The 27438-nt window shown below is 42.0% G+C and overlaps 1 protein-coding gene across 1 annotated transcript; it reads left to right on the forward strand.

Moving 5' to 3' along the window:
• On the forward strand, positions 1 to 27358 carry si:dkey-103i16.6 (NAD-dependent protein deacetylase sirtuin-3). Its single transcript, XM_014125365.2, has 8 exons — positions 1 to 264; positions 23665 to 23902; positions 24134 to 24355; positions 24465 to 24697; positions 25011 to 25111; positions 25369 to 25530; positions 25828 to 26040; positions 26214 to 27358. Exons 2-8 carry the CDS (start codon positions 23673 to 23675, stop codon positions 26445 to 26447), a joined length of 1395 nt encoding a protein of 464 aa, XP_013980840.2. The 5' UTR covers positions 1 to 264; positions 23665 to 23672; the 3' UTR covers positions 26448 to 27358.
• The last annotated feature ends 80 nt before the right edge of the window (positions 27359 to 27438 follow it).

Genomic DNA, 27438 nt, shown 5'->3' on the forward strand with positions numbered 1-27438 from the left:
CCCGCACTGAAAGCTGGAAGTGACGTACTTCCTTCGCGGGAAATGGTGCCGCATTCGACAGATGCCAGCGGAGAAATACAGCAACACAGAAATCTAAACAGGTGCAATTCAAACTTTCTTCGGAGCTGGCCAAGTAGAAGTTGTCACTATGTTGCACGCGTCACAGTCTGCATGTTGATGTAGAACGTCTCTTGTTGCGCAACAACTTCAACGCGCGCCTTCCATCCCATCAGCTTTCTAAAGTTCCGCCCTCTGGAAAGACAGGTAATTTTACATGTTTATCGAACATTGCCTTCAGTTTGCGTGTTGATAAAATCATAAAAATTAGCCTACTTCGTAACTTAACTTGCATTTTGTGCAAGATAAGGAATAACGTTAGTCTCTTACAAAAGCATTGACAGCAGAGCCTACAATCCTGCCTTGAAAGCCTAAATTCTGTATTCGACATCTATTCTATTTAGCTAGCCTGTCTGTTTGTTCAGTGTTTTGATAACCGCAGCCATACTCTTGACCTGGTTACCAATGCACTTTCTATTGACATATCCTCCTAAATTGTTGTTACTTTCTGATCTGTGCATTTTTTACTACCTTGTTGCCCAACGCGTTATTAAGAAACGCTATCTTACCTCTGAAGTTGCTACAGATTTTATTGTGTATGAACAATACTCCACCACCTATTCTGCCTTCCTCTTGTGAGGATTTAGTTGATGACTTTAATAGCAAATTAAGCGCAACCATTAATGCCATAGCTCCAGTAAAGTTGAAAAGGCCACATCCAAACGGAGTGACGAAACTAGTCAATTAAAGATACGTTTCAGAAAGACAGCAGAAGCAGAGAGAGTCGAAGTTGGTAGGGCCATTATGATATTATGAGAGAGAAACTTGCCATGTATAACAAGGCAATTAGAAATGACAGACTGGCTCATTTTTCTAACATGATCACTATTAATCTGAATAATTTGAGAGTGCTCTTCTCGACCATGGATGGCTTGATTAATCCTACCCCTGCAAGCCTATGGGAACTTTCCTCCACATCTAAATGTGATGGGTTGGCAGCATATTTTAGAGATATATATATTTGAGAGATTTTCAGGCCAATCTCCAGCCTTCCATTCTTAAGAAAAATTCTGGATAAATTGGTTTTCAAACAGCTAAATAATTTAAGTGCCAACTATATTTCTGAAATATTCCAATCTGGTTTTCATGCCCACCACAGCACAGAGACAGCCTTAGTTAAAGTGGTAAATTACCTTAGAGCCAACACAGATGCCAAACAGCTCTCTGTTCTTGTAATCTTAGATTTAAGTGCTGCATTCGACACTGTTGACCATGATGTCCTTCTGGACATGCTAGAGAGTGGGTTGTTATCTCCGGTCCAGTTTTAAATTGGTTTAGGACCTATTGGTCCTCTCTGGTTGAGAGTGGCGTTCCACAAGGTTCAATTTTAGCTCCACGGATAAATTGTTAGACTGTATTCGTGGTTTAAATACTTGGATGGCTCACAACTTCTTCCAGCTAAATCAAAACAAGACCAAGGTACTTATTATTGGAGCCAAAGCACAGAGAGAGACTCTAGCCGCACATTTTAATTCACAGGCAATAAAGATAAAAAACCTAGGTGTAATGATTTATTCTGAACTAAATTTCGAATCACACATTAGGAATGTCACCAAAATAGCTTTTTACCACCCGAGGAACATTGCCAAGGTGCGGCCGTTTCTCTCTCAGGCTGATGCAAAGAGACATCCATGCTTTTATTACAAGCAGGCTTGACTAATGTAATGCTCTCATGTCTGGTCTACCCAATAAAGTCATTGGTCAACTGCAAAACATCCAGAATGCTGCAGCACGGGTACTGACCAAGACCAGACGGAGAGCACACATTACACCGGTTTTAAGGTCTCTGCACTGGCTGCCTGTGAGTTTTAGAATTCATTTTAAGATTCTTCTATTGGTTTCTAAGTTAATCTACGATTGTGCACCCCAATACATGTCAAGCATGCTTTTAAGTTGTGTACCCAGTATGTCCCTCAGGTTCTCCGGCACTGCCTTTTAACTATCCCAAAGCCTAGAGGCATGGAGAGGCAGCCTTTAGTTACTATGCCTGAGCCTCTGGAATAGCCTGCCAGAGATCCTGAGGGGGGATGAAACTGTGGACATATTTAAGAGATCTTAAAATACATCTTTTTAGGTTTGTTTTTCCTTACGGTGCTTTTTAGTTATTCAGTTTGTCAGTCTTTTTAAAAAATGGTATTATAATAATTTTTTTGTAGTAAGTGTTTCAGCTTTTATTTTCATTTTTTTTATATATTTTTTTTCCTGTAAAGATGGGGTTGAGGTCAGGGCTCTGTGCAGGCCAGTCAAGTTCTTCCACATCGATCTTGACACACCATCTCCGTATGGACCTCGCTTTGTGCACAGGGGCATTGTCATGCTGAAACAGGAAAAGGCCTTCCCCAAACTGTTGCCACAAAGTTGGTAGCACAGAATTGTTGAGAATGTCATTGTATGATGTAGCATTAAGATTTCCCTTCACTGGAACTAAGGAACCTAATCCATGAAAAACAGCCCCAGACCATTATTTCTCCTCCACCAAACTTTACAGTTGGCACTATGCATTGGTGCAGGTAGCATTCTCCTGGCATCCGCCAAACCCAGATTCGTCCGTCGGACTGCCAGATGGTGAAGCGTGATTAGTCACTCCAGAGAACGCGTTTCCACTGCTCCAGAGTCCAATGGTGGCGAGCTTTACACCACTCTAGCCAACGCTTGGCATTGCACGTGGCGATCTTATGCTTGTTTGAGGCTGCTCGGCCATGGAAACCCATTTCATGAAGCTCCTGACGAACAGTTATTGTGCTGACATTGCTTCCAGAGGCAGTTTGGAACTTGGTAGTGGGTGTTGCAACAGAGGACAGACGATTTTTATATGCTTCAGCACTTGGTGGTCCCGTTCTGTGAGCTTGTGTGGCCTACCACTTTGTGGCTGAGTCGTTGTTGCTCCTAGACGTTTCCACTTTACAATAACAATACTTACAGTTCACTGGGGCAGCTCTAGCAGGGTAGAAATTTTACGAACTGACTTGAACTGATCCTGTGACGGTGCCACATTGAATGTCACTGAGCTCTTCAGTAAGGCCATTCTACTGCCAATGTTTGTCTATGGAGATTGCATGGCTGTGTGCTCGATTGTGTAAATCTGTCAGCAACGGGTGTCGCCAAATCCACTAATTTGAAGGGGTGTCCATACTTCTCTCTCGGTGTGTGTGTGTGTGTGTGTGTGTGTGTGTGTGTGTGTGTGTGTGTGTGTGTGTGTGTGTGTGTGTGTGTGTGTAATTCCAAAAGAAACGCCATCTTGATTTAGAGTCAGGAATGAACTAATATAATGTAAAACGCTACAGATCTGGGTGACCAGGCTAATAGTATTGATTTAGAGTCAGGAATGAACTAATATAATGTAAAACGCTACAGATCTGGGTGACCAGGCTAATAGTATTGATTTAGAGTCAGGAATGAACTAATATAATGTAAAACGCTACAGATCTGGGTGACCAGGCTAATAGTATTGGGAATCACTGGGAGGATTAGTGATAGCTAGCCCAAGATGTACTCTTAAGGAGCCTAATGTTACCATTACTCCTTAAGGTCCAAGGACCTTATGTTATTTTCAGAGGTAGACTGGCTCTGGCAGCCAAAACAGCCAAATGCATTCTGCAATATGGACGGGAATAACATTAACCTAATTTTATTGACAATATTTTACATAAAACATCTTACTGTGCTGCTATTTTTAGTTTTATAAACTCAGTGGAAAACATTCTCTCCATTCAGCGCCACTCTAATCTTGAGGAGCGTTTCTTTAAAACATGCATCCAATCCCCTTGATCCCTTACATAATAGATGTATTTTATATAGTGCTTTTCATACAGAATCTTTTGCTTTTAAAAAACAAACAAAAACATATGAATGAAGCTGGCAGTTCATGAGAGATGGTTTTCCACAGCCAGATAAAATGACTCACACCAATAATACTAATGTACAGCAGGGGAGGACGGCTCATAATAATGGCTGGAACGGCGCGAATGGCATCAAACACATGGAAACCATGTGTTTTCTATTTGATACCATTTTACTCATTCCTCTCCAGCTGTTACCAGGAGCCCATCCTCCCCAATTAAGGAGCCACCATCCTCCTGAGTTTACATTGGCACTAGCCATCTTCATACTCAATATCTGCAGCTTCACCTGTAAAATCTTAGGAAGCCAGTAGATGGCAGTGCAGCCTAAGAGTCCAGCCTCTGTTATCAGATATGGGCTTGTTCGACAGTGCAGGCAACTGCCTAAAGACTGAACTACAAATCACCTTGCATCATAAATAACAACTTATTATTATTGTTAATATTATTTGTAGATCAGTCAGTCACAATTTACATCATGGTTTTGACGCTCTCTAACACTTCCAATGACACCATTCATCCCTATGTAATAATGCATTGAAGCCAAATGAAATCTGTTAAGATGGCGTCTCATAGAGACATAACATGCACAGTTTGAGCTACTCCAGGAAGTGACTTTGCAGGGTAGCTCAGTGCTGCCCCTCTCATTGAGTAACTCAAGTTGAAGGCCGACCGTGGGGCCCTGCAGGCTGCCATTAGCAACTAAATGATCCTTAACTTCTGTGTGCAAATTATTTTATTTTAATTAAATAATTGGTTCAAGGACGTATGTCTGGTGTATAAGAAGCAATTATTGGTAACGTGATTGTCTTAGAATGTTTATTTTACTTAGATGAAGATTGACCATGAAGATTTTTCCATTTACTATAATGGTGGATCCTGTTTTCTGATAACGATGCCTGCAGTACCGCGGTTGACCTTGAACCGCCTTGGCTTCAATGAGAGGGGCAAGCGTTCTCCACTGGGTAGCAGTAAAACCTCAAGTTCACAGTTCCACACAGTTTACATACCTGTCCAGTGAGTAGTATCCAAGGATGTATATAAACCCTGGATTGATGATGCTATGTATTGGCCATTGAGAGGCTTTGAAGCCACCGGTCGACATATTGGCACTAGGGTTGGGCCGATATATGATTAAATCGAATATCGTGATATTTGACATTGACGATACATCGTGACTCACAAAACGATATATCATGATGTGCAACACTATACTCTATTTGAATTTTTCAATTCAAAACAGGGCAGTTTTATCAGATAAGCTGTATCAATATGTTGAAAAGTAAGTCTAAATGAAAATAATAAGCCTTATGTTTTGCCATACTAAGGTTATTTTAATTAAAATGTGACTATAATATCGTAAATAAGCACAAATTGAGGTCTGTAATTGTCTAGTCATTAACGGTGCGAACCAATTCTGACGGATATCACGATATTTGGAGTAGCATATCGACAAAGAGGTCTCCCCAAATATCACCGAACCCTAATTGGCACTCCCCAGAAGGAACAGTCCTCCATAGGAATGAATGGAATTCTATAGCATTTCAATTAAAGATTTCATGGACAAAGTTACATTTATTTTTTTAGTTGAAGTGGGGACAGAAACATTACTTATCTCAACAAAAAGTATACGTTAAAGGTGCAATAATATTGCAAATTTGCAAGTAATTATTTCACTGTACCGTTTCACTTCTGTATCCTGTGTATGTGACAAACTTCGATTTTATTGATATAGTGTGTGTGTGTTTACCAGAGACAATAATGTTAAGAACAACATATCCTGCACCAAAGTCAGATTAGGATATAGGCCAAGGCCTAGTGTGTATTTTCGCTACTACTTTCACCACTTTTAGTCTTAATCTTTGGTTGTTTACTACAGTGCCTTACTCACACTGTTTAGCACATGGCCTCACATGTGAATTCTTAAAGACATGGGTGGGGCTAAGGCTTAAGAGGCTGTGAACGGTGCTGAATGGGTGTAGACAAAGAAGAGCTCTCCAGGAAGTGCACCAAAACATTCATGGGCCATTTTCTCCAAAGTGGGGTTACAAGTTGATCAACTTTTTCAAAGCAGAATCACTTTCCCATTGTTCCTCAACAGCAGTGTATGAAATACCATTTTCTAGCTCTGAGTCAGTACTTTTACACAATGTAAAACATTTTTTTAAACACAATTTCTAATTATTATTGGGGCTAGGGGGCAGTATTGAGAATTTTGAAAAAAATATGTGCCCATTTTTAACTGCCACCTACACCAACTCAGAAGCTAGGATATGCATATTATTACCAGATTTGGATAGAAAACACTCTGAATTTTCTAAAACTGTTTGAATGGTGTCTGTAAGTATAACAAAACTCATATGGCAGGCAAAAACCTGAGAAAACCTGAGAGAAAAAAAGAATTTTGTGGCTGTACTATTTTTTTTTATCATTGTTTAATAGATACCACAGTGAGAAAGGATTCATTTCGCAACTCCTACGGCTTCCACTAGATGTCAGCGATCTTTATAAAGTTGTTTGAAACGTCAATGGTCAACAGAGACCGGATGACAAGGAAGGGAAGTTGACCTCCCTGGGATGTCGTCACTTCCATTATTGCCTGCACCTGCTCAATCATGTGACGCGAGACAATTTTCAAAAACGTTTTTCTAGACACAGGAGCGGTCGGGTTGAAACATTACTGATGTTTCACGTTAAAAATGGCTCTAAAGATTGATGGTAAACAACGTTTGACATGTTTGAACGAACGTAAATAGATTATTTTTTAAACTTTTTAAACTTTTCGCCGTGACTCCCCCCCCCCCGCCCGCGCTACTTTTGAGTAGCCACCGAAGCGCTAACAACATGGAACAACTTGGAGTTATTTGGACATCAATTATGAACTTTGTCAAAAGAAACCACATTTGTAGTGGACCTGGGATTCCTGGAAGTGCCAATGGATGAAGATAATCAAAGGTAAGGGATTATTGACGATAGTATTATTGATATTAGATGGTTACAAGATGATGCTAACCTATATAGCCTAGCCTATTGTTCTTAGCACAGCACCCGGTTTATTGCAACTTGTGATTTCCCAGTAAAGTTATTTTGAAATCTGGCAATACAGTAGCATTTACGAAATGTTCAAATATAATTATTTGAATGACAATATTATAATTTACCAATGTTTTCGAATAGTAATTTTGTAAATTGTAACGTTGTTCAACGGAAGCATTTCAGAGAAGAAAAAAAATCTGAATTTCACCGCTACTGTAAAATGCTGTTTTTGGATATAAATATGAACTTGATGGAACAAAAAATGCATGTATTGTATAACATAATGTCCTAGGAGTGTCATCTGATGGAGATTGCCAAAGGTTGGTGCATAATTTTAGCTGGTTTCTGCTTTTGGTGACACCTGACCTTGAATTGAAAATGGATGTTTGTACTTTTGTGGCTATGTACTGTCCTAACATAATCTAACTTTATGCTTTTGCCGTAAAGCCTCTTTGAAAATCGAACAATGTGGTTGGAATAAGGAGATGTTTATCTTTTAAATGGTGTAAAATAGTTGATTGTTTGAGGAATTGAAATTATTAGATTTTTGATGTTTTGAATTTCCAGCCTTGTTAGCAATCCCGTCTCGGGGTTCATTGCTAACCTGTAGCCCCAACAGGTAAAAAAAAATAATAATAATTTTACCCCAATTTCGTGATATCCAATTGGAAGTTGCAGTCTTGTCCCATCGCTGTAACTCCCGTACGGATCTGTTGCTTTTAAAAAAACAAACAAAAACAAATGAAGGAAGCTGGGAGTTCATGGGAGATGGTTTTCCACAGCCAGATAAAATGACTGTCACACCAATAATACTAATGTACAGCAGTGGAGGCTGCGAGGGGATGACGGCTCATAATAATGGCTGGAACGGAGCGAACGGAAGGGCATCAAACGCATGGAAACCATGTGTTTTGTATTTGATACCATTCCACTCATTCCTCTCCAGTCGTTACCAGGAGCCTGTTCTCCCCCAAATAAGGTGCCACCATCCTCCTGTGATGTAAACTCATCAAAAAAATAAATGTCCTCTCACTGTCAACTGTGTTTATTTTCAGCAAACTTAACATGTGTAAATATTTGTATGAACATAACAAGATTCAACAACTGAGACAAACTGAACAAGTTCCACAGACATGTGACTAACAGAAATGGAATAATGTGTCCCTGAACAAAGGGGGTGGGGTCAAAATCAAAAGTAACAGTCAGTATCTGGTGTGGCCACCAGCTGCATGAAGTACTGCAGTGCATCACCTCCTCATGGACTGCACCAGATTTGCCAGTTCTTGCTGTGAGATCTTACCCCACTCTTCCACCAAAGCACCTGCAAGTTCCCGGACATTTCTGGGGGGAATGGCCCTAGCTCTCACCCTCCGATCCAACAGGTCCCAAACGTGCTCAATTGGGATTGCGATCCGGGCTCTTCGCTGGCCATGGCAGAACACTGACATTCCTGTCTTGCAGGAAATCACGCACAGAACGAGCAGTATTGCAGGTGGCATTGTCATGCTGGAGGGTCATGTCAGGATGAGCCTGCAGGAATGGTAACACCTGAGGGAGGAGGATGTCTTCCCTGTAATGCACAGCGTTGAGATTGCCTACAATGACAACAAGCTCAGTCCGATGATGCTGTGACACACCACCCCAGACCATGACGGACCTTCCACCTCCAAATCGATCCTGCTCCAGAGTACAGGCCTCGGAGTAACGCTCATTCCTTCGACGATAAACGCGAATCCGACCATCAACCCTGGTGAGACAAAACCGCGACTCATCACTGAAGAGCACTTTTTGCCAGTCCTGTGATGTTGTTGCCGGTGATGTCTGGTGAGAACAGGGCTACAAGCCCTCAGTCTAGCCTATTGCAGACAGTCTGAGCACTGATCGAGGGATTGTGCGTTCCTGGTGTAACTCGGGCAGTTGTTGTTGCCATCCTGTACCTGTCCCGCAGGTGTGATGTTCGGATGTACCGATCCTGTGCAGGTGTTGTTACACGGGGTCTGCCACTGCGAGGACGATCAGCTGTCCGTCCTGTCTCCCTGTAGTGCTGTCTTAGGCATCTCACAGTACGGACATTGCAATTTATTGCCCTGGCCACATAGGCATGCTGCAAGGACCCTGGGCATCTTTCTTTTTGGTGTTTTTTCAGATTCAGTAGAAAGGCCTCTTTAGTGTCCTAAGTTTCCATAACTGTGACCTTAATTGCCTACCGTCTAACAAACTGTTAGTGTCTTAACGACCGTTCCACAGGTGCATGTTCATTACTTGTTTATGGTTCATTGAACAAGCATGGGAAACGGTGTTTAAACCCTTTATAATGAAGATCTGTGAAGTTATTTGGATTTTGACGAATTATCTTTGAAAGACAGGGTCCTGAAAAAGGGACGGTTCTTTTTTTTGCTGAGTTTACATCTGCGCTAGCCATCTTCATACTCAATATCTACAGCTTCACCGGTAATATCTTAGGAAGCCAGTAGATGGCAGTGCAGCCTAAGAGTCCAGCCTCTGTTATCAGCTAAGGGCTTATTCGACAGTGTAGGCAACTGCCTAATGACTGATATACAAATCACCTTGCATCATAAATAACAACTCATTGGGAGAGGCGAACGTCGAGAGCCATGCATCCTCTGAAACACGACCCTGCCAAGCCGCACTGCTTCTTGACACACTGCTCACTTAACCCAGAAGCCAGCTGCACCAATTTCAGTTTTTGACAAAACAAGCTGTTTAGAGAATCATTGAATCATCTAAACCTCTGTGAAATAACTTTTCAATAACCAGCAATATTGTATTTCTAGATGTTTGAAGTTGGTGTACAAAACCGAATGTAAAAGATGCAAAAACGAAACTTAAGAATGGGAAGCATAGACATAGAACAGATTTATGTGCTCTATCGCTTCTTATATTTGCCTTTGAGTGACAGATCTTTAACTCACATTTCTATGTGAATTTGGTTGGGTCACCTAAAAAGTTACACATTTCAGGTTTTTAAAGCTTTTTTTATACATTTTTTATTTGTATGTTTAGCTCATATTTTAAAGTATGCATTATTTTGCTCTTGTGCTTTATGCTATTTGCCTCATGACTCCTGCGTGCTTTGTTGACTATGAACTTGCTTGTTTACCCAACTGTGGGACAGACTATTTGTTCCCATAATCGGAACTCTGACTCACTATTGGTTACATGGACTCTTGGTCTCCCAAACTATTCTAACCACCTCTCACTGGCTTTTTATTCATGTTACCTGATGAAATTGCTGTACAATATGATCTTGTTGCCATCTAATGCACATTCAAATGTTATAAATCAACACTGCAGAGCTCCCCCTGTCTTCTGCCGTGCCCTGATTGTACTACTGCTGATTATATCTGGAAATGTACATGTACACCTTTGCCCATCGACTGTTGCTTGCCCCAATTCTGATTTTGTGCTCTCATATTTGGGGCGGCAGGTAGCCTAGTGGTTAGAGCGTTGGACTAGTAACCAAAAGGCTGCAGGATCGAATCCTCTAGCTGACATGGTAAAAATCTGTTCCTAGGCCGTATTGAAAATAAGAATTTGTTCTTAACTGACTTGCCTAGTTAAATAAAGGTAAACATAATTTAAAAAAAGAATAGTAAAAAAAAATCTGCTTCACTGATTTCTGCTCTCATGGGTTTTCTGCACGTTAACACTAGAAGCTTATTACCTAAAATGGATCAATTGAAAGTGTGGGTTCACAGCTCCAATCCAGATGTGTCTTAACCACATCCTGAGACGTGGTTAAGGAAGAGTGTTTTGAACACCTGATGTTAACATTTCTGGTTATAACCTTTTTAGGCAAGACTGATCTTCCAAAGGTGGTGGAGTGGCAGTCTTTACCAAGGAACACCTTCAGTGCTCGGTCGTCTCCACCAAGTCTGTTCCCAAACAATTCGATTTGCTGGTTTTACGCATTGAACTTTCAAGTAACTCTTTGTTGACTGTTGCTGGGTGTTATTGGCCACCTTCAGCACCGGCCTGTACCCTACCTGCCCTAAGCTCTCTCCTGGCTCCTTATACGAAGTCTGAATTTGGCCTGCTAGGTGACCTAAACTGGGACATGCTTAAACCACCTGACCAAGTCCTAAAGCAATTAGACTTCCTAAATCTTTCTCAGATTATTACCAATCCCACAAGATATGACTCCAAACACCCAGAAAAGGCTATTCTTGTTGATGTTATCCTTACAAATAATCCTGATAGGTATCAGTCTGGTGTTTTCTGTAATGACCTTAGTGATCACTGTTTTACAGCCTGTGTTCGTAATTGGTGCTCAGTGAAACAACCTGTCCTGATTTGTCATAGACGCTTGCTAAAAAACTTTAATGACCTGGCCTCTGTAAATTGGTATAGAATCAGCTTGATCCTCTGTCGAAGACACTTGAATCTTATATATATTTTTTTTTCAGTGGTATTGTTAACAGGTTATGGATGTATCACTGCAACCTTAAAGGTCCTCAATGATGTCACCATTGCCCTTGATTCTAAGCAATGTTGTGCTGCTATTTTTATTGACTTGGCCAAAGCTTTTGATATGGTAGACCATTCCATTCTTGTGGGCCGGCTAAGGAGTATTGGTGTCTCTGAGGGGTCTTTGGCCTGGTTTGCTAACTACCTCTGAGAGTGCAGTCAGAACATCTGACATCTGCTGTCTCAGCCACTGCCTGTACCCCAAGGCTCGATCCTGTGTCCCATGCTCTTCTCAATTCACATCAACAACATAGCTCAAGCATTAGGAAGCTCTCTCATCCATTTATATGCAGATTATAGTCTTATACTCAGCTGGCCCCTCCCCGGATTTTGTGTTAAACGCTCTACAACAAAGCTTTCTTAGTATCCAACAAGCATTCTCTGCCCTTAACCTTTGTTTTGGAGGTGTTCAGAACAAGTTTGTGGTTTGTTAAGAAGAAAGCCCCTCTCCCCACCGGTGTGATTACTACCTCTGAGGGTTTAGAGCTTGAGGTAGTCACCTCATACAAGTACTTGGGAGTGTGGCCAGATGGTGGGATTCTGGCTCCCAAGTGGCGCAGTGGTCTAAGGCACTGCATCTCAGTGCAAGAGGCATCACTACAGACCCTGGTTCGATTCCAGGCTGTATCACAACCGGCCGTGATTGGGAGTCCCATAGGGTGGTGCACAATTGGCCCAGCGTTGTTAGGGTTTGGCTGAGGTAGGCTGTCATTGTAAATAAGAATTTGTTCTTAACTGACATGCCTAGTTAAATTTAAGGTTAGATAAAAAAATTTTTTTAGAAAAATGGTACACTGTCCTTCTTCCAGCACATATCAAAGCCGCAGGCTAAGGTTAAATGTAGATTTGATTTTGTCTATCGTAATCGCTCCTCTTTCACCCCAGCTGCCAAACTAACCCTGATTCAGATGACCATGCTACCCATGCTAGACTACGGAGACGTAATTTATAGATCGGCAGGTAAGGGTGCTCTCGAGCGGCTAGATGTTCTTTACCATTCGGCCATCAGATTTGCCACCAATGCTCCTTATAGGACACATCGTTGCACTCTATACTACTCTGTAAACTGGTCATCTCTGTATACCCGTCACAAGACCCACTGGTTGATGCTTATTTATAAAACCCTCTTAGAATTTGTTCTTAACTGACTTGCCTAGTTAAATAAAAACTAGTGTATATTTAAGTCATTGGTAGTATCCAGTAGCATATGACGTGTAGCTAGTGTGATTTAGATTTGGTGGTTGAATAATTCATGTAGTAGTTTGAGCATTTTTAAAAAGATTTTCCAAAGGAGTTTACCATATTGAGACGAGCATAAACAGATGACCAATGACAATCTTACTTAATCTTACACTTTGAACCTCCATTTCCTCTGTCCAATCTCATTAAGATTTGAGTGTTGCCTACATTTTACTGCTCTTTTCTGTCATTTACCTAGAGAGGAAGAAAATGCATGCTTTGAATAATTCTGCTGGCAGTACTTCATTAGAAAAAGTAACTTGACGAGTCATTAGTTGTAACACCAGGGTTGTGGGTTCGATTCCCACGGGGGGCCAGCACAGAAAAAAATGTATGAAATTGTATGAAATGTATGCATTCACTACTGTAAGTCGCTCTGGATAAGAGCGTCTGCTAAATGACTAAAATGTAAAAAATTTAAATGTAGTCATTTGTGTTGACTTGGAAATCACACTACTAAGCAACAAGGCTCGACCCCCCCCCCCTGTCTCTCTCTCTCACTCTCTCTTTGAGCAAACAATATATACCCAACACAAATTAGTTGCTTTGTGCCAATTGAGAATCCAACAAAGATGCAACACTAAGTGAAATGTCATTAGTGCAGGGGTGGGGGGAAAGAACAGACACTTTTGCCTCTTCAGAAGTCTTCAAGAGGTCTCCATGGTGACTCAGCTGCCTGTCAATTCCAATCCTTGCCATAGAGGGGCAGCATTGATCGACAGGTGGACCAAGGGGAAAAGTAGAGTTTGGCAGCAAGCAGAGGGTTAATACTTTTAAGTTAAACGTTTTACTGCCTGTCTCTTTGTCTCAGATTGTGTATCAGGCTGAGTAGCTGTTAAAACCCACTAGGATTCTGCAGGGCTCACTCTCTCTCAGTAACTGTAGCCTTGAGGTTATTAAAGACACAGCTTCAAACGGTGTCCATGGTAGAACACGGTGTTCAGCTCCAGCATTGGTACTAGTTAGTGTGCCACTTCTTTTTCACATAAGCCTAATTTTTCTCTTGGGACCTCTTGCAGAGTAGCAGGTGAAGGCTATGTTTAGGAGACGTGTGTGGTGGGATTCTGGATGGATCTACAGGAGATGTTGGTCTCTGAGTTGTAAAATGATTATAGAGCTGGGCTGTTTTGGGGGGGTGAGGCAGGGTAAGGCTGGTGAGCAGAGTTGAGGGACAGCTCTAATTAGATTACTGTAACCCTCATACGTGGGGCCACCTCACACCTGGTGGTCCTTGCACCCCATCCCAACGCTGAGGCAGGGCCAGGGCACTGGGGAGAGGATTTGGACTGCGGGGACTGAGTTTTTGGTTGGGGAGAGGTGGGAGAGCTGCCCCAACTCAAAGGCCATGTCGAGGGGAGGGCTCTTAAATCCTCTCAATCTTTTATCATTTATACAGGGATTTATTTGTCATTAAAGAACAATCATGGTATCAGAGCAGCATCAAGTAGCATAATTGCGTATAAGAATAGTTTTTTTTATTATAGAAAAAAATACAAACCCTCTCTGGCCATTCATTGTTGCACTGGGTAATGATATATTTTCCAAACTGGGGCTATATATTTTCCACAAAATGTTGTATGGGACTTGCACATACATTGATATTAAGAGGTGTTATGGATGGTTACATCCACTGAACACGGTGAATTGGACTTCACCAACTGCACTTGTGCTGCCATTCAGGCCCATAGTAAACTAATTGCAATACATTTGTCAACACAAGTCGCTGAACGAAGATTCCCCCTCTCTCTCTCTTCTGTTGACTTAACTCTGTGTATTTCCCCCAGTGGCTAGCTACCGACAGCTCCTGTCAGGCTGCTCATTCCATTACTGAGAGGCCGTTGCTAGCCTCCTCACCATGGTTTCCTCCAACCCCGGCGATCATGTTGGTTTTTGCCCTCCCCTTTGGCGTTAAGCCCCCATGTTCAGGCTTGTTAAGTCTCTCTTTAGCGCAAGACAACTTTCTCCCCCCTCACTCACAATGGAGCTGACCTCTGGAGCACATATCAGCTGGACATTACCCTTCCACTGCAGCAGTTGTTTTCTGCTCTACTTTAGAATTTATTAGGCTAACCTGTGCTAAAGTGGGAGGAGAAATAGGAGGAAGACCCTAAAAATTGTCAAAGACTCCAGCCACCCAAGTCATAGACTGTTCTCTCTGCTTCCGCACGGCAAGCAGTACAGAGAGCCAAGTCTGGGACCAAAAGGCTCCTTAACAGCTTCTACCCTCAAGTCACAAGATTGCTGAAAAGTGAATCAAATGGCTACCAGGACTATTTACATTGACCCCCTTATTTTATTTGTATTTATTCTTATTTTTTGCACTGACTCTCTTGCACAGGCTTGATGTACACTTACTGGATTCTAACCACCCTGTCACAAATACTACACTGACACTCCAACACGCACACATATTGATGACGCACATGCATATTGATGACACACACATTCCTTCAATCTTCACATACGCTTCTGCTACTCTCTGTTTATCTATGCATAGTCACTTTACCCCTACCTGTACAGTGCATTCGGAAAGTATTCAAACCCCTTCACTTTTTCCACATTTTGTTACGTTACAGCCTTATTCTAAAAGGAGTTCAATTGTTTCTTTTCCTCATCAATCTACACACGTTACCCCATAATGACAAAGCAAAAACAGGTTTCTTAAGTTTTTTGCAAATTTATTCAAAATAAAAAAACATATCACAATTACAGTATGCAGACCCTTTACTCAGTACTTTGTTGAAGCACCTTTGGCAGCGATTTCAACTTCGAGACTTCTTGGGTATGACGCTACAAGCTTGGCACACCTGTATTTGGGGACTTTCTCCCATTCTTCTCTGAAGATTTTCTTAAGGTCTCAGGTTGGACGGGGAGCGTCCCTGCACAGCTATATTCAGGCTCTCCAGAGATGTTCGATCGGGTTCAAGTCTGGGCTCTGGCTGGGCCACTCAAGGACATTCAGAGACTTGTCCCAAAACCAGTCATGCGTTGTCTTGGCTGTGTGCTTAGGGTCATTGTCCTGTTGGAAGGTGAACCTTTACTCCCAGTCTAAAGCCCGGAGGGCTCTGGAGAAGATTTTCATTAAGGATCTCTCTGTACTTTGTTCCGTTCATCTTTCTCTCGATCCTGAATAGTCTCCCAGTCCCTGCTGCTGAAAAACATCCCCACAGCATGATGCTGCCACCACCATGCTTCACCACAGGGGTGGTGCCAGGTTTCTTCCAGACGTGACGCTTGGCATTCAGGCCAAAGAGTTAAATCTTGGTTTCATCAGACCAGAGAATCTTGTTTATCATGGTCTGAGAGTCCTTTAGGTGCCTTTTGGCAAACTCCAAGCGGGCTGTCATGTGCCTTTTTTACTGAGGAGTGACTTCTGTCTGGTCACTCTACCATAAAGTCCTGATTGGTGGAGTGCTGCAGAGATGGTTATCCTTCTGGAAGGTTCTCTCATCTCCACAGAGGACATCTGGAGCTCTGTCAGAGTGACCATTGGGTTCTTGGTCACCTCCCTGACCAAGGCCCTTCTCCCCCGACTGCTCAGTTTGGCCGGGTGGTCAGCTCTAGGAAGAGTTTTGGTGATTCCAAACTTCTTCTATTTAAGACTGATGGAGGCCACTATGTTCTTGGGAGCTTCAATGCTGCAGAAATGTTTTGGTACCCTTCCCCAGATCTGTGCCTCGACACAATCCTGTCTCGAAGCTCTACGGACAATTCCTTCGACCTCATGAGTTGGTATTTGCTCTGACATGCACTGTCATTTGTGGGACCTTATATAGACAGGTGTGTACCTTTCCCAATAACGTCTAGTCAATTGAATTTACCACAGGTGGACTCCAAGTTTTAGAAACATTTCAAGGATGATCAATGGAAACAGGATGCACCTGAGCTCAATTTTGAGTCTCATAGCAAAGGGTTTGAATACTTCTGTAACTTGATACAACTTTTTTTTAAATATAAAGTTGCAAAACTTTCTGGGGTGTTCTGTGTAGATTGAGGAAATGTTTTTATTTAATCCATTATAGAATAAGGCTGTAGCGTAACAATGTGGATAATATTACCTCAACTATCCCATACACCTGCACATTGACTCTGTACCGCCGGTACCCCTTGTATCTATCCTTGTTATTGTTATTTTATTGTGTTACTATTTTTCCTTTAGTTTATTTAGCAACATTTTCCAAAAAAAATCCAACTCTTGATTGTTGGTTAAAACCTGTTAGGGACAGACGTTCCGCTACAAATATCCAATGGTAGAGCGTGGCGCGAAATACAAATACCTCAAATGCTATAACTTCAATTTCTCAAACATATGACTATTTTAAACCATTTTAAAGACAAGACTCTCGTTAATCTAACCACATTGTCCGATTTCAAAAAGGCTTTACAGCGAAAGCAAAACATTAGGTTATGTCAGGAGAGTACCCTGCCAAAAATAATCACACAGCCATTTTCAAAGCAAGCATATATGTCACAAAAACCAAAACCACAGCTAAATGCAGCACTAACCTTTGATCTTCATCAGATGACACTCCTAGGACCTTATGTTATACAATACATGCATGTTTTGTTCAATCAAGTTCATATTTATATCAAAAAACTGCTTTTTACATTAGCATGTGATGTTCAGAACTAGCATACCCACCGCAAACTTCCTGTGAATTTACTAAATTACTCATAAACGTTGACAAGAAACATAACAATTATTTTAAGAATTATAGATACCTCGATTGCATAAAGGAGTTCTGTATCAGATTTTAAAATAGCTTTTCGGCGAAAGCACATTTTGCAATATTCTGAGTACATAGCCCGGCCATCATGGCTAGCTAATTTGACACCCACCAAGTTTGGCCCTCACCAAACTCAGATTTACTATAAGAAAAATTGGATAACCTTTGCTGTTCTTCGTCAGAATGCACTCCCAGGACTTCTACTTCAACAACAAATGTTGTTTTGGTTCCAAATAATCCATAGTTATATTCAAATACCTCCGTTTTGTGTGTGCGTTCAAGTCACTATCCGAAGGGTGACGCGCGAGCGCATTTCGTGACAAAAAATGTCAAAATATTCCATTACCGTACTTCGAAGCGTGTCAAACGCTGTTTAAAATCAATTTTTATGCTATTTTTCTCGTTAAATAGCGATTAATATTCCAACCGGGCGACGTTGTATTCATTCAAAGACTGAAAGGAAAAAATGGAGTCGCCTCGTGGACGCGCATCTCCAGTGTCACTGTTCTCAGCCAGACCACTCACAAAAACTCCTGCTGTTTTTCGCCCAGAGACTGCAGAGACGTCATTCCACTTTCTGGCGCCTTCTGAGAGCCAATGGAAGCCTTAGAAAATGTCACGTTACAGCAGAGATGCTGTATTTTCGATAGAGATGCCACAGAAGGAGAACAAATTGTCAGACAGGGCACTTCCTGTATGGAATCTTCTCAGGTTTTGGCCTGCCATATGAGTTCTGTTATACTCACAGACACCATTCAAACAGTTTTAGAAACTGGAGTGTTTTCTATCCAAATCTACTAATTATATGCATATTCTCGTTTCTGGGCAGGAGTAGTAACCAGATTATATCGGTTACGTTTCTTATCCGGCTGTGAAAATACTGCCCCCTATCCCAAACAGGTTAAGGGCTCGCAAGTAAGCATTTCACGGTAAGGTCTACACCTGTTGTATTCGGCGCATGTGACAAATACAGTTTTTGTTTTATTTGATTCATACTTAACTTCAGACTCAACCATTCTTAAACCCTTACACTCGTGGGAATTGGCCTATATGGATGGGGCTAAATGTAAATGTTTCTTACAGAAGAAATATGGAAACATGAATGAACATGGTAGCAGTTAAAAGGGAACAGTTTGGATATTGTTGGAAAATTATTAGACTAAAGGTGAGGACACAACAGTTCACCTGATACAAGATTGAATCCAAACATTACACTGTTGATTTTATGTGCATTTGACATTTTATTGCACTTTTTGCCACATTTGATGACAACGAAATCTGAAAATACTCTGGATACATTCAGTAACATAAGAATATTATTGGACAATGTTTGGTAGGTCCAACATAAGACAAAAAAAATTACAAGGGTTTGAGTGAGAGGAGTAACTTGTGTTTCCACGTGGCCACACACCTCCAAAGTGTGCACAGTTCCTAAGTAATTTCAATGTACTTTTCTGACTCAAAGAAGAGTTTTCAACTAGAAGGTGCTTTCCTAGCTGTGTCGTTGAGGAACTATAGCAAGCACACGTGTAGTTTTTGTTTTGACGACACAACCCTGCGTCCACAATTACTTTTGTTTACCCAATCCAAATACAGTCCCTTGTAAATCACAATCTGGGTCAGGTGAGCATCATTTGAAGGCATGTTCTATTGCCGACATGACTAGCTAAAGTATAAAATACGATCTTAGTGTTGGGCTTTCACAACGCAATTCAAATCAAATGCTATTGGTCACCTACACATATTTAGCAGATGTTATTGCGGGTGTAGTGAAATGCTTGATTGTTCAGGACAACCCAGGGTATAACGCCATGTCATCTTGTAACTACATCAAACATAGTGATCATAAACGTTGACACTAGAGGTTGACCGATTTATGATTTTTCAACGCCGATACCGATTTATTGGAGCACCAAAAAAAGCCGATACCGATTTATTGGAGCACCAAAAAAAGCCGATACCGATTAATCTAACAATTGTATGTATGTATGTATGTATGTATGTATGTATGTATGTATGTATGTAATAATGACAATAGCAACAATACACTTTTATTTTAACTTAATATAATAAAACATGTTCAATTTGGTTTAAATAATGCAAAAACACAGTGTTGGAGAAGAAACCTAAAAGTACAATATGTGCCATGTAAAAAAGCTAAGAACATGAACATATGAAAGCTGGTGGTTCCTTTTAACATGAGTCTTCAAAATTCCCAGGTAAGAAGTTTTAGGTTGTAGGAATTATAGGACTATTTCTCTCTATACCATTTGTATTTCATATACCTTTGACTATTGGATGTTCTTATAGGCACTATAGTATTGCCAGCCTAATCTCGGGAGTTGATAGGCTTGAAGTCAAACAGCGCTGTCCTTTAAGCATTGCGAATAGCTGCTGGCAAACGCAGGAAAGTGCTGTTTGAATGAATGCTTACAAGCCTGCTGCTGCCTACCACCGCTCAGTTAGACTACTCTATCAAATCATAGACTTAATTATAATATAATAAACATACAGAAATACGAGCCTTAGGTCATTAATATGGTAAAATCCGGAAACTATAATTTCTAAAACAAAACGTTTTATTCTTTCAGTGAAATACGGAACCATTCTGTATTTTATCGAATGGGTGGCAACCCTAAGTCTAAATATTGCTGTTACATTGCACAACCTTCAATGTTATGTCATAATTATGTAAAATTCTGGCAAATTACAGTCTTTTGTTAGGAAGAAATGGTCTTCACACAGTTCTCAACGAGCCAGGTGGCCCAAGCTGCTGCATATACCCTGACTCTGTTTGCACAGAACGCAAGAGAAGTGACACAATTTCTCTAGTTAATATTGCCTGCTAACATGAATTTCTTTTAACTAAATATGCAGGTTTAAAAATATATACTTGTGTATTGATTTTAAGAAAGGCATTGATGTGTATGGTTAGGTACATTGGTGCAACGATTGTGCTTTTGTTAAATCATCACCTGTTTGGCGAAGTAGGCTGTGATTCGATGATAAATTAATTATATGCAACGCAGGACTAGCTGGTTAAACTAGTAATATCATGAACCATGTGTAATTAACTAGTGATTATGTTAAGATTTGATTGTTTTTTATAAGATAAGTTTAATGCTAGCTCGCATTTTACCTTGGCTCCTTGCTGCGCTCGCGTAACGGGTGGTCAATACCCCCCCCCTGTGTTTTTTAATAGAACTGCAGGAACATGCATGGAAGCAGTGGTGATGTGGGGGCTGAAGCCTTTCAGGACAAGATGCCACTGGTCTGGTGGTTAAAAAGATTAAATGTCCAGAAAATGAGCTCATAGTTTTCTTGGCTAAAAAATATGATCTGAAAGTCAAGTTGCAGTTCCTTTTTGATGCGTTTGTCTTAAAGAGTTAAAGTTATGCTACAGATGTTTTAAATCATTTTAGCCAGTAGTTTTGAAAGTGGCGCTCGCAAGTCTAAACGGGTCCCTGAAAATTCTGTACGTCATCCATTTCGTATGATATCTTACGTCCTGAAAAAAAAAGATATGTTACCAATTCCAATTGTACAACATGTTAAGAATTTGTAAGTGCTTAAGATCCTGTTCAATATCTTTAAGAGTAGGCCTACAAGATTTTCTTTCTACCATGTCGATGCTAGCTACCCACCATAGAGACACTTAGAACAGAGCTCTCATCTCCCCCTTCCATCAGTCAGTAGCCTAAATGTTTTTATAGCTTTGTTGTGTATTACATCATTGTCATGTGAACTGCTTACATTGAGACCCCCCATGTCACCACCTCCTGAGGCCGATAAGGAGCCCTAGTGAAAAGCCTGGTCTTATCTCCACCCCATGCTCTGACGCTGGCCCTGCTTTATGGGTAGTAGCTCTTTTGTCTCCTCTCTTTCTCTCTCTCTCCCCTGATCACTCTCACTCACTCATTGCCCATGCAAGTTCTTTGAAGGCCCAGAAAAGGTTTGCAAAAGACACACACACCCTCCTTCCCTCCTTTCCGTTCTCTTCTCCTTCGTTCCCTCCATATCATTTCTCTGCACCCCCTCTCCTTTTCTCCTCTGTTTTGAGGGGGCCTGGAAGGGGCATCCTCCTTTCTCTCCCAGCTGGGTTTGTTGACACACAGTCAATCTAGGGTTCTCTTTCACCCCTGTCCACCACCCCGCTTTTTACCCTCGTCCCCCTCACCCCACCTCTCCTCGACCCCTCTCTTCTCTCTCAGAACATGAAAGCTGCCACAGCTGTGGACTGTATTAGCATAGCCGCTGAAGAGGGGGGTGCTAAATATATTACAGCCATTACCTTTTGTTTGAGCGGTGACAGTTTTTAAAACATTTCAGCTTTTCACTGGGCCTTCAAGGGAGGGAGCACAAAGGAGCGCCACTATGATTCTATTGAACCTGATTTTTAAATATGGCTCAGAAAGCTAGTGTAATTCAGAGGGAGGGGGTTCAGAGCGCGTAAGGCTGTGTGAAACCTGTTGGAGCTAAAAACAATTAAGTCGTTTGTTATACAGTACCAGTCAAAAGTTTGAACACACCTACTCATTCAAGGTTTTTTCATTATTTTTTAAAATGTTCTACATTGTAGAATAGTTAAGACATCAAAACTATGAAATAACACGTGGAATCATGTAGTAACCAAAAAAGTGTTAAACAAATCTAAATATATTTTAGATTCTTCAAGGTAGCCACCCTTTGCCTTGATGACAGCTTTGCACACTCTTGGCATTCTCTCAACCAGCTTCACCTGGAATGCTTTTCCAACAGTCTTGAAGGAGTTCCCACATATGCTGAGTACTTGTTGGCTGCTTTTCCTTCACTCTGCGGTCCAACTCATCCCAAACCATCTCAATTGGGTGGAGGCCAGGCATATCTGATGCAGCACTCCATCACTCTCCTTCTTGGTCAAATAGCCCTTACACAGCCTGGAGGTGAGTTGGGTCATTGTCCTGTTGAAAAACAAATGATAGTCCCACTAAGCGCAAACCAGATGGGATGGCGTATTGCTGCAGAATGCTGTGGTAGCCATGCTGGTTAAGTGTGCCTTGAATTCTAAATAAATCACTGACAGTGTCACCAGCAAAGCACCCCACACCACCTCCTCCATGCTTCACGGTGGGAACCACACATGCGGAGATCATCCGTTCACCTACGCTGCATCTCACAAAGACATGGAGGTTGGATCCAAAAATGTCAAATCAGACCAAAGGACAGATTTCCACCGGTCTATTGTCCATGGCTCGTGTTTTCTTGGCCCAAGCAAGTCTCTTTTTCTTATTGGTGTCCTTTTAGTAGTGGTTTCTTTGCAGCAATTCGACCATGAGGGCCTGATTCATGCAGACTCTTCTGAACAGTTGATGTTGAGATGTGTCTGTTACTTGAACTCTGTGATGCATTTATTTGGGCTGCAATTTCTGAGGCTGGTAATTCTAATGACCTTATCCTCTGCAGCAGAGGTAACTCTGGGTCTTCCTTTCCTGTGGCGGTCCTCATAAGAGCCAGTTTCATCATAGCGCTTGATTGTTTGTGACTGCACTTGAAGAACTTTCAAAGTTATTAATGTTCTGCATTGACTGACTTTAATGTCTTAAAGTAATGATGGACTGTCGTTTCTCTTTGCTTTGAGCTGTTCTTGCCATAATATGGACTTGGTCTTTTACCAAATAGCCCTATCTTCTGTATACCACCCCTACCTTGTCACAACACAACTGATTGGCTCAAATGCATTAAGAAGGGAAGAAATTCCACTATTTAACTTGTAACAAGGCACACCTGTTAATTGAAATGCATTCCAGGTGACTACCTCATGATTCTGGTTTAGAGAATGCCAAGATTGTGCAAAGCTGTCAAGGCAAAGGGTGGCTACTTTGAAGAAATCTTAAATCTAACATATATTTTGATTTAACACTTTTCTTTGGTTACTATATGATTCTATATGTATTATTTCATAGATACAATTTAGAAAATATTACAATTTAAGAAACCCTTTAATAGAAAAAAAGGAGTCAATGGATTAAGAAATGTAACATTTAAAAAAATAAGTGGCTGAACAAACAAGTGCATGATATTTCACCTAAATTCAGATTTTTTTCCCCCCTAATTTCCAAATGTTTTTCATCCAACACATCCCATAGTGGTAAAGACTATTTGATTTTCAGATGAAAATGTGAGCTAGCTTCTGACCGAAGTATCAAGACATTTGGATGGTCCTGCATTTCCATTGGCAGGTGGCGATATGAGCAAGGCCAGATCCAGCTGGGACAAGAGGGACCCCCAGGGGCCTGCTCTCACCAGGGTGACCCGTAGCTCCACCCCCCAGGCCTGGCACACAGAGCCACCCCAGCCCCAGGACTCTGGGCCTGGCCCACATGGGACCCAGCAGAGGAAGCAGACAGACTCAGCCCTACCTCTGGCCCAGGACCTCAGTCAAATGAGTGTGAGTGGACAGGACACCTCACTACCACGGTAATTCCAGTTACATCAGTCAAGAAGCATATTTTCAGTAATCCAGTTGGATGGATACTTGTACCTCTTGCATTTGGGAAGAACTGAATTGAAGATGTATTCTGCTTTCTATTCCATTTCACAGCAAATATCTTTTGTAAAATTGAGAACATCAAAACAAAAAATTGGAGATTGTGGGGTCACAGATGTGACAATAAGATTGAATAATGATTTTCTAACTTTGTGTTTCAGGAAAGGGAGGGTGTCTAAGGGCAGCAGTGGCCCCATCCAGGGGGGTCCGTCGTCCTCTGGCTCTAAGCACACACAGAGCTCCCCCTCTGGGCCGGCAATGAATCCCTCTCCCCGGGGAGGCCTGGCTGCTGTGTCTCGACTGGTGAAACTGGGCCGCTGTAAGAACGTGGTGGTGGTGGCCGGCGCAGGCATCAGTACGGCCAGCGGTATCCCAGACTTTAGGTGGGGTTGAGGGTGCAAGTCCTATGGGTTCTAGAGTATACTTGCTCCCTTTCTCTCGCTCTCATTTTTGTCTCACTCCAATTTGTGTTTCTATCCTCCCTCCCACTAGGACCCCGGGCACAGGGCTGTACGCCAACTTGGCCAAGTACAACATCCCCTACCCGGAGGCCATCTTCAACATCGAGTACTTCTCCAACGACCCTCGGCCCTTCTTCTCCCTGGCCAGGGAGTTGTACCCAGGCAGCCACCGACCCAACTACATCCACTACTTCATCCACATGCTGCACCACAAGGGCCTGCTGCTCCGCATGTACACCCAGAACATTGACGGCCTGGAGAAGAGTGGGTGTGGGGGGAGGGACTGGGTGGCTCTTTTGGGAAAGTGAATCTGCTCATATCTAAGTTTATAAGGACATTAGCTATATTTGAAGTCTACTCGTCCTTCAATAAAATGTGTGGTAGAAAACAGAAAGAAAGCACAGGGTTTCAGTGCTGCACAGAATTTCAGCATGCCATTCATAGTGACAGAACAGGGGCAGGGGAAACTTAAACAGGCAGAATCATCTCAAACAACTGACATTAAGACGTGAGAAAGGACATCACAATCCATGTTAGTGAATGTCATTGAAACTGACCCCTCCTCTCCCCTTAACAGTAAGTGGCATCCCAGACGAGAAGCTGGTGGAGGCTCATGGGAGTTTTGCGACTGCTTCCTGTCACCTGTGCTACACCCCATTCCCTGCCCAGGAGGCCAAGGTAAACCGGGACAAAGGTCACCAACCCATGCCAATCACAGGTGGTCAGCAAAATATCAGAAATGAAAATAACTTAATTCACAAAACCCACAAAGAGATGGCAATAATAAGCCACCAGTTTGTAACACAGATGAATATGGACTTGATTCAGGGTTTGCTTTTAAGAATATTCAAGACATTCAAATGCAGGAGCTAAACAGCCTAAAGTAGTCCTGGTAAATCTTTGACCAACTTCTCTTGGATGGCCGTCTCTTCCAGAGTGCCATAATGAGTGACAAGGTCCCGGTCTGTACGTTCTGCCAGGCCACGGTCAAACCGGACATAGTGTTCTTTGGAGAGGACCTTCCTGAGAAGTACTTCCTGCATTCTAAAGACTTCCCTAAAGCTGACCTGCTCATCATCATGGGCACGTCTTTACAGGTGAACCCTCAAAACTGTTAAGCGGCTACAGAAATGTTATATTGGATACTAACACAGTACCGCACCACACGGCCAACTACTCCACACTATTTGTAACTTGACTTCAGTTGCCTAAAAGTGTTGGTTCACTTTTTATTTTAGCTGATCTTAACCAGATTACAAACTTAAAAACAGTTGTGATGAAACAACAACACCATAAGACTTGAAAATAAGCACAAAATAGTGAACCAATGTCATAACATCAGCGTTCTTTCTGTGGATCTGACTCACTGTCTCACATTATGTGGTTTCTGCCAGATCGAGCCCTTTGCCAGCCTGGTGAACACAGTGAGGTCCACGGTTCCGCGGCTGCTCCTGAACCGGGACGCAGTGGGTCCCTTTCAGAAGGTGCCCCTGAGGAGGGGCGACTACATAGAGCTGGGGGACCTGGTGGACACGGTCAGGAGGTTTGCTGAATTCCTAGGGTGGCATTCCGAGATCCAAGACCTGATGACCAGTCAGGAAAATGGGGTATGTACAATGCAACACTTTCTATATATATTCAGTTTAGGCCAGTGTTATTTCTAGTGGCATCTGCTTAAAATATAGGCTGTTTGGACTAGCTTGCTCTCTTGGTTTGTCATGGGTTTAGATTAGTATTTGTATGTGTTGTGAACAAACCTGGTTGTGTCATTTCTCTGCAGACCATCCCTACTCTGGTAAGCAGTGTTCCAGTAAGCAATGTTTCATCAGGAAGGGGCCGAGAAGGGCCCACCCAGACTAAAGCCACTGGCCTGGGGAGGAGAGGGGCGTCGGAGCCCCGAGGAAGGTTGCCCCCTAAGTCCAGGCCAGGGGCCCGGGGCCCCACCAACGGCAGCAGTGAGAGCGACTCCGAGTCAGACAGCAAGAGCATAGTTTCATCCAGCCCAAGTAAATGAAACTGAACATGTCCCCTGGGCCCCCGCCCAAAAATACACTCATTTCAATTGGTCGAGGAAATACTGGGAAAAAGTTTGTCATCGTCTGCTGATGTGTACAGTATGAATGTTTCAAATCAATGCAAATTGAAATTTTCAGCACATAAGGGAACCTCCTCGTTGTCTGAAATGGCGGGCAAAGTGAGGATTCAGGGGTTTGTCTAAATGGGGTGGAGGGGGGGTGTAAATGGGTATTCAGGCTTGGGGCAGGAACTTGTGCTTATGCCCAGCTCGTAGAGGACAGTGGTAAATTACCAAGGGAGACGTGACCTCCCGAGTTTGCAGTGTCCCGCTGTGTGTATTCAGACACCGCTGCCACCGAGTGGGGGGCTCCATCCAAAACTCATAAATGTCTTTGCCTCTCAACAAAGGAGTCAAGGACCCAATATCTGTGTATGTGCGCATTTGAAACGTATGCAGAGTTTGCTCTGAGAGACAGGTTCCATGCTCTGTCAATGTTGGCCTAATGCAAGTGTTCCATTTTGCACAAACTCATTGCACACTGTTCTCCACAGGTCAATTGTACACCCGTCTAGGCAGTACCCCTCTGGGATTCAACACTTCACATTTTGAATTAAAGACCGTTGAGCACTTATATTTTCAAGACAAAAGTTAAATGACTTAATGATCCTTTTTTAAATGTTTTGACTTATGAATGGCCTAAGTAGGGCTGTTTCCTTTTTCATCATCCTCATGAAATGTTCAGAAGTTTACAACTTCAATGCCAGGATAAGGGTTGTCCTTCAAATTCATATGTGGTTTTAACTGTATACTTCATGTATTCCATTTGGTTAGATTTATTTTGGACAGGACTGTATTGTTATATTAATTGTACAAAAAAAGACATATTTAATAAATTAAACTTAGCCTTGCGTTTGTCTTCTGTGTTGTATTCAACTGAGAAATGATTGTGCTAAAAATGCAAAGTCCTATCTCACGTCTATTTCTGTGA

This window comes from Salmo salar, chromosome ssa10 (genome assembly GCF_905237065.1).
Source record: "Salmo salar chromosome ssa10, Ssal_v3.1, whole genome shotgun sequence".
NCBI lineage: Eukaryota > Metazoa > Chordata > Actinopteri > Salmoniformes > Salmonidae > Salmo > Salmo salar.

Coding starts and splice junctions, on each gene's coding strand:
- si:dkey-103i16.6 (XM_014125365.2), top strand. CDS start 23,673: ATGAGCAAGGCCAGATCCAGCTGGGACAAGAGGGACCCCCAGGGGCCT. Junction 23,903..24,133: donor CAGGACACCTCACTACCACG/GTAATTCCAGTT, acceptor TTTGTGTTTCAG/GAAAGGGAGGGTGTCTAAGG. Junction 25,531..25,827: donor TCATGGGCACGTCTTTACAG/GTGAACCCTCAA, acceptor GGTTTCTGCCAG/ATCGAGCCCTTTGCCAGCCT.